The 13997-nt window shown below is 39.3% G+C and overlaps 1 protein-coding gene across 1 annotated transcript; it reads left to right on the top strand.

Moving 5' to 3' along the window:
- The first annotated feature begins 9115 nt into the window (after positions 1–9115).
- On the top strand, positions 9116–12027 carry LOC127328492 (protein FAR1-RELATED SEQUENCE 5-like). Its single transcript, XM_051355088.1, has 5 exons — positions 9116–9142; positions 9228–9362; positions 9463–9585; positions 9693–9752; positions 10108–12027. The coding sequence occupies exons 1-5, from the start codon at positions 9116–9118 to the stop codon at positions 12025–12027; spliced, it is 2265 nt and encodes a 754-aa protein (XP_051211048.1).
- The last annotated feature ends 1970 nt before the right edge of the window (positions 12028–13997 follow it).

The following is a 13997-nucleotide window of genomic DNA, read 5'->3' as shown; positions in this document are numbered from 1 at the left end:
CTAGCATCGATCGAAGAGAACCGCATGTGGACGCTTGATACGTCTCAAACGTATCTATAATCTCTTATGTTCCATGCTAGTTTTATGACAATACTCACATGTTTTATATACACTTTATATCATTATTATGTATTTTCTGGCACGAACCTACTAACAAGATGCCAAAGCGCCAGTTCCTGTTTTCTGCTGTTTTTGGTTTCAGAAATCCTACACAGGAAATATTCTCGGAATTGGACGAAATAAAAGCACACGGTCTTATTTTGCACGGAGCCTTCCAGAAGTCCGAAGGGGAAACGAAGAGGGGACGCGAGGCGCCCACACCCTAGGGAGGCGCGACCAAGGAGGGGCCCGCGCCGGCCTGTGGGGTGGGGCCCTCGTGCCTCTCCCGACTCTGCCCTTCCGCCTATTTATTCCCTCCGTCGCGAAAACCCTATGACCGAGAGCCACGATACGAGAAAAGTTCCAGAGACGCCGCCGCCGCCAATCCCATCTCGGGCGATTCAGGAGATCGCCTCCGGCACCCTGCCGGAGAGGGGAATCATCACCCGGAGGACTCTACATCACCATGATCGCATCCGGACTGATGCGTGAGTAGTTCATCCTTGGACTATGGGTCCATAGCAGTAGCTAGATAGTTATATTGTTGAGTTTGTTCGTGATGCTACTGAAAATCTTTACGAGAGAGGAAAATATGGTTGTAGAAGTTTTCATGTTACTAAAACACCTCTCTTTTTGCTGAAAATCTTGAAGTTGAGCTTGTCTAGTTTTTCTATGCTTGTTGCATTATGCTTCATGAATTTGTTTATTTACAAGATTCCTTTCCATAGGAAGTGGGTTAGACTTAAATTTGTTTCTTATTTGCTTTTTGATGCTCTCTTTTGCTTCAACTCTTATTTCTTGGGAGTGCATCACTAAAATCACTGAGCCCATCTTAATGGCTATAAAGAAAGCACTTCTTGGGAGATAACCCATGTGTTTATTTTACTACAGTATTTTTGTTTTATATTTGAGTCTTGGAAGTTGTTACTACTGTAGCAACCTCTCCTTATCTTTATTTTATTGCATTGTTGTGCCAAGTAAACTCTTTGATAGTAGGATTGATACTAGATTTGGATTACTGCGCAGAAACAGATTTCTTGCTGTCACGAATTTGGGTTGAATTCTCTATAGGTAACTTAGAAAAATCTGCCAATTTACTTGAGTGATCCTCAGATATGTACGCAACTTTCATTCAATTTGAGAATTTTCATTTGAGCAAGTCTGGTGCCTCTTACAAATTCGTCTTTACGGACTGTTCTGTTATGACAGATTCTGCCTTTTATTTCACATTGCCTGTTTTGCTATGCTTGATGGATTTCTTTATTCCATTAACTTTCAGTAGCTTTGTGCAATGTCCAGAAGTGTTAAGAATGATTATGTCACCTCTGAACATGTGAATTTTTTATTATGCACTAACCCTCTAATGAGTTGTTTTGAGTTTGGTGTGTGGAGGAAGTTTTCAAGGGTCAAGAGAGGAGGATGATATATGATTAAGAAGAGTGAAAAGTCTAAGCTTGGGGATGCCCCCGTGGTTCATCCCTGCATATTTCAAGAAGACTCAAGCGTCTAAGCTTGGGATGCCCAAGGCATCCCCTTCTTCATCAACGATTTATCAGGTTTCTTCTATTGAAACTATATTTTTATTCCGTCACATCTTATGTACTTTACTTGGAGCGTCTGTTTGTTTTTATTTTTTTTTTGTTTGAATAAGTTCATCCTTGTGTGGGAGAGAGACACGCTTCGCTGGTTCATAGGAACACATGTGTTCTTAGCTTTTAATGTTCATGGCAAAGGTTGAAACTGCTTCGTTAATTGTTATATGGTTGGAAACAGAAAATGCTGCATGTGGTAATGGTATATGTTCTTGAATAATTTGATACTTGGCAATTTTTGTGCTCATATAGATCATGTTTAAGCTCTTGCATCATGTACTTCGCACCTATTAATGACGAACTACATAGAGCTTGCTAAAATTTGGTTTGCATGATTGGTCTCTCTAAAGTCTAGATATTTTCTAGTAAGGGTTTGAGCAACAAGGAAGACAGTGTAGAGTCTTATAATGCTTGCAATATGTTCTTATGTAAGTTTTGCTGTACCGGTTCATACTTGTGTTTGCTTCAAATAACCTTGGTAGCCTAAGCCTTGTATTGAGAGGGATTACTTCTCGTGCATCCAAATCCTTGAGCCAATAACTATGCCATATGTGTCCACCATACCTACCTACTACATGGTATTTTCTGCCATTCCAAAGTAAATTGCTTGAGTGCTATCTTTAAACACATCAAAAGTTATTACCTCTTATTTGTGTCAATGTTTCATAGCTCATGAGGAAGTATGTGGTGTTTATCTTTCAATCTTGTTGGGCAACTTTCACCAATGGACTAGTGGCTTCATCAGCTTATTCAATAATTTTGCAAAAAGAGCTGGCAATGGGGTTCCCAGCCCCAAATTAATTAACTTCCATAATTTTAAAAATAGACACTCCTCCATGGTATGTGATTGTTGGACGGCACCCGAGGATTCGGTTAGCCATGGCTTGAGAAAGCAAAGGTGGGGAGGAGTGTCATCTAAATAAAACTAAAATTAAAAGGCACTCCTTCATGGTATGAGATTGTTGGCAGGCACCCGAGGATTCGGTTAGCCATGGTTTGTGAAAGCAAGGTTGGAAGGAGTGCCACCCAAAAATAAAAATGTTTCATGGGAGCCGCTCTTCGAAGGTTTGTCTAGCCAGGGGGTTAGAGTGCCCATTACCATTCGTTGACAACAACAAACACCTCTCAAAACTTTACTTTTATGCTCTCTTTATGTTTTCAAAATAAAAGCTCTAGCACAAATATAGCAATCCATGCTTCCCTCTTCGAAGGTCCATTCTTCTACTTTATTGTTGAGTCAGTTCACCTATTTCCTTCCATCTTAGAAGCAAACACTTGTGTTAACTGTGCATTGATTCTTACATGCTTGCATATTTGCATTCATCATATTACTTTATATTGACAATTATCCATGAGATATGTACGTTACAAGTTGAAAGCAACGGCTGAAACTTAATCTTCCTTTGTGTTGTTTCAATGCCATTACTTTGAATCTATTGCTTTATGAGTTAACTCTTATGCAAGACTTATTGATGCTTGTCTTGAAAGTACTATTCATGAAAAGTCTTTGCTATATGATTCATTTGTTTACTCATTGTCTTTACCATTGCTTTGAATCGCTGCATTCATCTCATATGCTTTACAATAGTATGATCAAGATTATGTTGGTAGCATGTCACTTCAGAAATTATTCTTTTATCGTTTACCTACTCGAGGACGAGTAGGAACTAAGCTTGGGGATGCTGATACGTCTCTAACGTATCTATAATTTCTGATGTTCCATGCTTGTTTTATGACAATACCTACATGTTTTGTTTACACTTTATATCGTTTTGATGCGTTTTCTGGAACTAACCTATTGACGAGATGCCGAAGTGCCAGTTGCTGTTTTCTGCTGTTTTTGGTTTCAGAAATCAATGCCCAACATCTTATTTTTCCCGGAACCTTCCAGAAAGTCAAAGGGGGACCAGAGGGGAGCCCTGGGGGCCCCACACGTGTGGGCAGCGCGGCCCAGGGGGGCGTGCCCCCCTACTGTGTGGCTGCCCCGCAGCCCCTCCGACTCCGCCTCTTCGCCCATTTAAAGCCTCCTGACCTAAAACATCGACACTGATTGACGAAACCGGAGAAAACCTTCCAGAGCCGCCGCTATCGCGAAACTCCAATTCGGGGGACAGAAGTCTCTGTTCCGGCACCCTGTCGGGACGGGGAATTGCCCCCGGAGTCATCTCCACCGCCGTCTCCACCGCCATCTTCACCGCCATCGCTGTCTCCATGATGAGGAGGGAGTAATTCACCCCCGGGGCTGAGGGCTCCGCTGTAGCTATGTGGTTCATCTCTCTCTCTTTGTGATCTAGTTGAATATCATCTATGTGCTACTCTAGTGATGTTATTAAAGTAGTCTATTCCTCCTCCATGATGTAATTGTGACAGTGTGTGCATCATGTAGTACTTGGTATATGCTATGATTATGATCTCTTGTAGATTATGAAGTTAACTATTACTATGATGGTATTGATGTAATCTATTCCCCCTTTCATAGCTTGTCGGTGACGGTGTGCATGCTATGTTAGTACTCGGTATAATTGCAATGATCTATCATGCACTCTAAGGTTAATTAAATATGAACATCGAATGTTGTGGAGCTTGTTAACTCCGGCATCGAGGTGCTCTTGTAGCCCTACACAATTAATGGTGTTCATCATCCAACAAGAGAGTGTAGAGTAGTTTTATTATGTGATCAATGTTGAGAGTGTCCACTAGTGAAAGCAGGATCCCTAGGCCTTGTCTCCACACATCGAATCTCCGTTTGTTTACTGTTTTGTTGCATGTTTACTCGCTGCCATACTTTATTCAGATTTCTATTACCACTCATACTCATCCATATTACTTGCATCTCACTCTCTCTTCGCCGAACTAGTGCACCTATACATCTGACAAGTGTATTAGGTGTGTTGGAGACACAAGAGACTTCTTGCATTGTGATCGCAGGGTTGCTCGAGAGGGATATCTTTGACCTCTTCCTCCCTGAGTTCGATAAACCTTGGGTGATCCACTTAATGGAAAACTTGCTGCTGTTCTACAAACCTCTGCTCTTGGAGGCCCAACACTGTCTACAGGAAAAGAAGTGTGAGTAGACATCAGTGTGTATTTGCATTTAATAGGTATAAGCTGTTGAAGCAACCTAATTTGTTTATAAACATTCTGACTAATCGGCATAATTTGCTCACGCCACATGTCATCGCACATCTCAACATTAGTAGCAATACCCTGATTCCTGTTCTAGCTTTCTGGCAAGCTATACGTTTGGTCCTTCAATACAGAGCCTTCTTGATTTGATTCAGATCTAACAACAGATGGGCTATCACCCATTCTGTTCGAGCGGTATATATGGTCAAAATCATTGAGTATACCCAGAAAATTGGCCATATTACTGAACCATGGCCTTGAACAAGAACCACCCTGTTTATCTTCAGATGCGCAAAATCTCCGTTCATTATATTGGCTCGCAAGCTGCAAAACATTAGCAATCTTATTGTTGATGATTGGCTGAATTGCAGAAAATATTTCATTGTACAAGCCCTGCTGAATTTCTTTTAGGTCATCAACAGCCTGTTGCAAAATCAAAAAAAAGACCAAAAAAAAATTATATAACAAGAATATAGTAATTGCAGACAGCTGGTTCAAACTATAAAACATTGCACTACAGTGCACATAAATGTCAACTAAAACAAAACATCACAATAAACGTACCAACGGATGCATTGCAGGCTTCACAAAGGAGCAAAGAAACGTCTCAAGACCGGGATGCAGATCTCCAATACAGAAAGCTGAAGGCACACTCTGATGAAACGGAGTTCGTCTCACATCCTTCAACTAATTATAACACACACAAAAAAATGAAAAACACAGTTTAGAGACAACACATAAACATAAAATTTTAAAACAGGTATTGCTCATCATCATATAAAGAAACACACAAACCGGTATATTGCCATAGGTTCCATCCTCCGCACAAACCAAGTCAAGCTTTTCAAATTGACTAACTGTTTCTGAATCCCACACACTAATTCTTGGAACAACACTACCAAGTTCTTTGACTTTTATATCAAGATATTCTAAGTAAGTCATCTGCAGAGAACAACAAGAAAAAAATTCAGGCACTCAAATAAAATTAATCAATAATATAAGAACAGCAGCTAATGAGAAACTAAAGAAGTTACTAACCAAAGGAACTACCAAGCAACCACAAAGGGCACCCTGTAGACCACAATCAACGAATGTTTTCATCGAAACTGAAAGTTTATGAAACACTGCTGAAGACCAATCGTACGAGCGGATTTCCTCAGAAGGACCCTCAAGTGCTGAAAGATAGTCAGGACTGGCACAATCATATGTCGTTGCACAGAGGAATGCACTAACACTGAACATAATCCAATATGTTTTGAACTCATCCTCTTCCAAGTCAGAAGACAACAAATTCATCAGCTCATTTATAGTTGGGGTACTGCCTTCACAACATGACCGATTCCTGACAACATTCCTGAATTCATCACTGCACTTGATAGGGATGCGCCGTCCTCCAATAGGTATTCCTAATACTTTATGGACACACAATGCATTGAAAGCAAACTCAAACCCATTTTTGAAGACAAACATCCTCTTTGAAGCATTGTAATTGCTGACAATCCAGGCAACAAAGACCCTTGGTACCTCTTCAAGACGAAGGTCAAGGAGAGATCCTTGACCTATATCAGTAACATAACCCCTTTGTTTGGGGCTAAGGGACTTGCAAACATCATTGAACTTTGGAAGGCTAAGTTTTGTACTAAATTCTGATGAACTAACAGGCATAGATCGAGAACTGGAAAACAGAAAACTATAACACGTAAACACATGATCATGACATCAAAATAAACCAGAAGCAAGAACAAACAAATAGGAATAACAAACAATCTAAACTAACCAACATTTCCTCAATCTGCGCTCTTCAATTCTTTCATTAGCTGCAGATACTTTATTCTCCGTCCTTATCCTCTCCTGCTCAACCTGTTCACGCACCATGAATTCCTGGGTCACCAATTCAGTACCATCAACAGAAAAGGACTATGTCTCAGACAATTCAGGGGTGACCCCATCTTCAACATTACGAGGAACAGCAACTTCGTCATCCATTGAACAACGCAGGCTAGGAGAAAACAACGAGAACACAAAGAACAAGCTGAAAGATCCACGGGGCACTTTATTGAGAACCCGCCGCCCACACTCAACACTTGAAGGAAAAAATCATACGATAAGTAGGGTTAGGAAGCATTCCAGACGAGAGGTTTCAGAAAACAGATCTGGAGATGTTGGCGCAAGCGTACGGGTAGGGCAAGAGAGAGAAAGAAGATAACTCACGGATCAGTGAATGACGAATCGCAGCAAGAATTACGGGGACGACACAGAAGAAAAATTGGGAAAGTGAAATAGAATCAGTCCTCCCATCCACAGTCCCACATGTCATCCACGCAGAAAGGAATCACCAGACAGAAGGAGGACCCACATGTCATACTGAAACATCAACTTCCCATTTAATGACATATGCTAGCCCACAAATACAGGTGAAGAAAATATATCGGAGGTGGATATCTTAACTAATCCTCCACTTTTGGTGGACGTCAGGATCATGCTTTCCATCCCTTTCTCTCTCTCCAACAGATTCAAAATTCAAATCAAGATCCAAACGAGAGGAACGACGGAGCCACCAAGGAAGACGAAGGAAGACGAACGATCACAAGCTCAAGGTAAACATCTAGATTCCAGATTCGAAGATTTCAAACGTAGTATTCCCTACCCCGATTTTTCTCGTTCGACATCTGGAACCACATCAACGACTAACATGTACTTCAGTCAATCGCAATTTTCCATCTATTTTTTTCCAACGATTCAAAATTCGAACGTGCAGGACGAACAACATCAACGCAAGGGAACAAACAAGGGGTGAGAGAACTAGGCAACGTGCACAGTACATCCGATAGGAATATCCACATAGGTAAATTCACCAGGTATCTTTTTCATTGGTTCTGAAATCTAAAGAGTCACAGACTAACCACTCAAACAGGTGGCACTAAATAAGTTCAAACACTGGGTACTCATCAAAAGTAGTCGTAAATTCAAACTTGCACATTTGCTTCTGAATACTTTTCAAAAGTAGCAGTCCAACTTCTCAACCTTCCACGCTTGCTCTTCATAGTTATGGACTTCAACACTTCATACTCGTGCAGAGCTGGTGAAGAAAAAAAAAGAGACATCAGAGAAGATGGATGAAGCATGGGCACAACAGAACATGGATGAAGAACAACCAATAATATGGTTGAACAAGCTGCCACCTGGAGTCAAGATACCACTAACTGCAGAACAGATGGCAAAAGTTGCAAAAATGTAAAACTTACCGAAATATACTCTACTTACAAGCACCTCCCCGTTATGCTATAGTGCTAAACTTTGTGGTATCGGGAAGTACTAAATCACCATACTAACAAGTACTAGTAACAATGCATGGTGAAAACAGACTAACGAGTCTAGCAAGTATAGAACTACCAGTCTTGTGCCTATAATGATCAGGAAACACTAACTATTCATATCAAAGAAGTACTAGTAACAATTGCGAGGAAAAACAATTTCCATGCTGTCAAACAAAAGCAGCAGTATTAGCATGCCTATGTTGTTCAAGAACTACTAACCCATAGTACTAAGAAGCATTAGAAATAGTTTCAGGCAATAACAGCTTCCTCATGTCAACAGGTACATAACTACTAGTAATGTGCCTATAATATCACTTTATTGTGGTTTATTTTGTAATTTTATCATACATCTTTATTTAAAATGTACACAACATAAACTATTTTTCTTTGTTTTTGACATGCATGTACAAAAAAATTTATATTCATTGTTTTTTCAGGCAAGAATACACACATGGAGGAATAAAAGGGAGAAAATGCAACAAAATAAACTTAAACAAGCTGAGTCACAGTACAGAGTGCAGTGTGCTCACCTTAAACGATCTCTAATAGAAGTAAAGAAGGAAGAAGCTTCCAGCAACAGCTCAACAATGGAATTGGATAGAGAGACGAAGGAAAAAAAATCTGCTAACCTCTGAGAAAATCAATCAGTATGCGCCCTCTTACGCTTGTCCAAGAGAGCATCCTTCCCTGCTTGCAACCAACATCAAATCAAATCAATCGCAAAAGTTCACAACGAAGGTTGGTAAAATTAATTACTAGACATGGCACTGAAAATTCACTACTAGATTTTCTTGAATCAATTTAACAAATATACTTAAAATTGATTATTTTCTGAGATAGTAATATTATTGACTTTCAATCTTCTTACAGGATGCCGATGGCAACAATGTGAGACAAAAGCATCACGAAGAAATATGAAAGCATAATTATGTGTCAGCAACAAGCAGCCAGAGCATCTCAGCTGCACCAGCGTAAAAATACATGCAAAGAAACTCATCAAGTTATGAGGTAAGTAACAAAGCTTATAGAAGCAAAGTACAAAATCAAAAACACTTTTAGGATAAATCCTGGTAATTATTTATCCATTTCTCAGGGTTTATTCAAAGAAATCGAGGACGATGATATGTCTGACGACAAGAACGACAAAAACCACACACAGATCAAGCTAGTAGACAAGCACGACGCCTCCCGACAACAATCTCAACAAAACAAAGAAGACATCAAGAAGGCATGTAGATTACAGTTAATCAACAATTCTCGCAATGAACAGAAAAGTATCTGTGATTAAAAAATAGCCTGACAAAATTAAATTTATATCCAATTTACAGGAGGTATACAGCAACCAGGCAAGAATGAAACAACATACAGGACCAAGCAGCAGCTATGGTATACCAGACAAACAGAATGACAGGAAAACACACATGCAACCAATACCAGAAAAAATTATCAAGGTACAATTCAATAATTATATACAAGATAAATGATGATTATGCATTTTGGAGAAACATCAGTAAACCAGGAATATTACACAAAGTTTACTTGATTTACTTATTTGCAGGAAATGAAGTTTGCTACAGCCAACAACAACTCCAATGATAGCACAACAAGCAATACAAAGGTAGTAACTACATGTATGTATTATAATTACCAATTACATTTAAAATAATGCATTAAAAAAATTAATTGTATTCCTTTAATTTACAAGAAACATATGAAGCATACACATGTACAAAAACATCGGGAAATAAAATCATCGATAATCAGGTACTCCCTCCGGTCTCTTTTAATTGACTTGGATTTAGCATAACTTTATACTAAATCTGAGTCAATTAAATAGGACCGGAGGGTGTACTTACTTTCGATTGCAAAAACAGTGCACACTTTGTTATATGTGGAAATAAACATTAAAATATTTAAACATCTGGAACACCATCTTACAAAACTGATGCACAATATGAATGTTATGAATTCAGGAATCCAGAGGAATGGGAAGTACCGACGAAGAAACAAGTGCCTCAAAGGAAACAAATCAAAAGGAAGCTTATTCATCATCGCAGAAACACAGCACAGGAGAATCAAACTCGCCCTCGGAGGAACAAGCTTCTAAGCAAGAAACAAAAGAAGAATTGAAGGATGATGATCCAGAAATAAATCCAGATCCTCCAACAAAGATGGAAGAGGAAATGGACAAGATGTTCAACACAGATGACTACCCAGCAGTTGAAGAGATTATGAGTGCAGCTATACCAAAGGAAGGTGCCCGTTTCAAAACAACAGACGATGCATTCTATAGATACGCTCTGTATGCAAGAAAGGAAGGATTTGCAGTGAAGAAGTTCAGCAGCAAGAGATCAGGAAAAAACGGAGAAATCTACATGCAAACGTTCGCATGTAACAAGGAAGGATGCACAAACACAGATGCCAAACCATCGTCGCAGAGGAGAACAAATATACTACTAAAGACTGATTGTAAAGCACACATAATTGTAAGAGAATTTGATGGATACTGGTACATCAAGAAGGTTCACTTAGAACACAACCACCCGCTGGAACCAACAGACTATCTAATTAGGTTTGCACACTGTCACAAAAGGATGACTGATCTCGACAGGAGATTAATTCATCTACTACAGATGGGACGTCTGCCACCAAGGAAGATGATGTTAATCTTTCGGTCGATCAGAGGGAAATTTCGTGGAATACCCTTCGATGATGTTGATCTAAGCAACATAAAGAGTCAACAACAACAAATAGAGAAGGACCATGACATCCAGAAGTGCCTGGACCGCTTCAAGACACTCCAGAAAATAGTACCTGGCTTCTATCATGCCATGGAAATAGACAGCGAAAAAAGAGTTCGCAGCCTGTTTTGGATGGACGCAATGTGCGTAATGAACTACAAGCTGTTCGGTGACTATATATCTTTCGACACAACTTTCAGCACAAATAAGTATGGCTTACCATTTGTTCCTATAGTTGGGGTGAACAATCACGGCTCCACAGTACTGTTTGTCGTTGCTCTGCTCAAGGATCAAACAACATATACATTTATATGGGTACTGGAAACATTTGTTCAGGCCATGGGTGGAAAAGAACCAAAGACAATAATAACAGACCAGGACAAAGCAATGAAGAAAGCAATACAAACAGTTCTAAAGTCTACAACCCACATGAACTGCTACTACCACATCGTGACCAAGATGAGTCAGAAAGAGAGCGCCTTCTTCGCAAAAAACTCAGGACTGTCGGAACTGCTAATGTACATTGCAAAGAACGCATTCACACCAGCTGAGTTCGAAATGGGATGGAATAAAGTGATAAAGGATTACAATGCTGGTGGAGAAAAACACCTAAGCAAGTTATTCAGGATAAGACACAGGTTGGTACCAGCGTACTTCATGGATAAATTTTACCCATTCTCATCAAGCACAGGAAGGAGCGAGAGCACCAATAACATGTGGAAATGCTATAGCCAGCACACAGACACAATAACAATGTTCCTTGAGCAATATGAGGTCATACAAGACAAGTGCTTATCTGCCATGGACAAGAAGAAGCTCACATCAACACTGAAAACAGCAAAATTAGTAACAAGACACCCGTTTGAGAAGCAAGCTCTTGAACAATTCACAAATGACACATTCGAGAAGTTCCAGATCGAGATCACAAACAACATGGCATTCAAGGTAGATGGATCACTTGAACCTGGTCGCCACTTGCGGCTGAAAAGAATAGTGAAATTCTACAACCACATGGAATTCAAAAGGGAGTTGTTTGACGTCACATTTGACGATGAAAAAAAAGAACTTCATGTGTTCCTGCAAAAAGATGCAGAGGGATGGTATACATTGCTGCCATGTAATAAAAGCAATGGTTCACATGGAGATCAATGATTTGCCATAGAGTTTTGTGATTAAAAGATGGAGAAAAGACAGAGACATGGAACTCACAACATTAGGAAATGTCGCAGATGCTTCTTGCGGAGGCGAAACACTAAAGTTTGCCGGTGTGATGAGCCACATGGCAGAACTTTGCAACAAAGCGTGCCCAAATGACAAAGCATATAATGTCATGATTCAGTGTATGCGTGATATGGAAACAAAAGTGCTGGCAGCAATAAGAGAAGATGAAGGAGCTAAAAAACTACACAATGAATAAACAGGTAGCAACGAAACATTACGTGACCCACCAATGTCCGACAGAAGAGGAACAAAAAGAGGGGACAGAATGATGCCAGGTTCAGAAAAAAGACAGAAAACTAGACAAATAAAATGCGGACACTGCAAAACATCAGGACACAACAAAACAGGATGTGAAACACTGAAAGCACAAATTGCAGCAGAGGCAGCACAGGCAGCAGCACAAGCAGCAGCAGCACAAGCAGCAGCATCACAGCAGAGATATACAAGCAATACAGCACATGATCAATCAAGCAACACACACAGAAATAACGATAGTAACACAACAGAAAGAACAACACAACCAGGAAACACGTACGGTATGTACTACCACAACGGAAGAATAAGATGCAACATGGAATATCTAGTATTTGGTACAAAAAACATATTAACAAGGTAAGTGTGCCCATGAAGTTACTTTGTCAGTGATAAAAACCTACTGATGCAAATAATCTGCTTTTTCCGACAGGCTAAACATAAATTTAAAATCTATTTATTTTGCAGAGGTCGACAATGAACAAAGGATATCAAAAGGAGAGCAACAAAAGTAGGAATCAATCAAGGAGGAGGCCACAGGAATATTTAGAATATATGATACAGACAATGGAATGGATATGTAATGTTCTTATCTACTTATTTTGTACAATCAAGTTCACTTCATTGACATAACTGGTGAAGAAAGGTTAACCATTAAAAAACAGTACTTACTTTTGAATTCTTCGATCTGTTCGCGTACGAAACTTGCCAAATAATCAGGAGAATCATAAGTGAGCATCATTCCGGTGAAGAACTGTCGAAAACTTTCGATGTCAGCCTGAAAAACACGAAACAACACAGCGATTAATTATTTTAAACGAAAAATGCACAAAAATTCAGAATGCACAAGCGCCGAACGAAAAAGTTCACAACTACTGAACAAAAAGATGGACAAGTACTAAAAAGAACCATTGACATGTACTATTATACAGTGAACAAGAACTAAAAACCTGCCTTAAATACTATTGAATAAAAGTATGAACACAACACATTACCTACCTTGAATACATTTGGGTAAAAATTAGCCTAGAATATCGAAATAAACCTCATTGCATAGATACGCTTGTCCTAATGGTCAAAAAGAAAGAAACAACTAAATCCAAACACAGTAAACAATATAAAATCATAGTTCACATTAAGAAAAGATGATTACTCTGAACAAGAAGGGGTGCCGCAAACTTTTATCTTGAACGATGAGATATTTACTCCCTCGACACCATGAAGATGACTTTAAAGTTTCTTGAATGATTTGCACTAAAAGAATAAAAAATAAAATTTATTGTTGTCATGTGTAAATAATTATTTAATTAGCTAGATTACAACGAAAACCATACAATTCTTTCAGTAGAAGCCATCTGAGATTCAGTCAACTTCAGTGAGCTAGACACTCTAAATTTCCTGAAATGGATGTCGACAAAGATAACCCACCAATGGCTGTAATCGCAACAAGCAATGTAGACCTGTTTGAAAATAAACAATCCCACGAGAAATAAGAAACCATCCACAATACTTGTAATAGAAAAAATATAAGCGCCAAACAAAACATGACAAACATGCCTCTTCCCTATCCAAAATATAGTACTTCAGATCATGTTCAGCAAAACTTGCAGCAAGATGAGTAGGGTCCGCCTCATCCACATCAAGAATAT

The sequence above is a fragment of the Lolium perenne genome, chromosome 1 (assembly GCF_019359855.2).
Source record: "Lolium perenne isolate Kyuss_39 chromosome 1, Kyuss_2.0, whole genome shotgun sequence".
Taxonomy (NCBI): Eukaryota; Viridiplantae; Streptophyta; class Magnoliopsida; order Poales; family Poaceae; genus Lolium; species Lolium perenne.
This window is presented reverse-complemented; position numbering and strand designations above follow the sequence as displayed.

What these genes read in the sequence shown, in the direction of transcription:
- LOC127328492 (XM_051355088.1), top strand. Translation starts at nt 9,116, where the DNA reads ATGCAAAGAAACTCATCAAGTTATGAG. An exon ending in ACAAAGAAGACATCAAGAAG is followed by an intron (nt 9,363 to 9,462) that starts GCATGTAGATTA and finishes TCCAATTTACAG; the next exon opens with GAGGTATACAGCAACCAGGC. An exon ending in GCACAACAAGCAATACAAAG is followed by an intron (nt 9,753 to 10,107) that starts GTAGTAACTACA and finishes TTATGAATTCAG; the next exon opens with GAATCCAGAGGAATGGGAAG.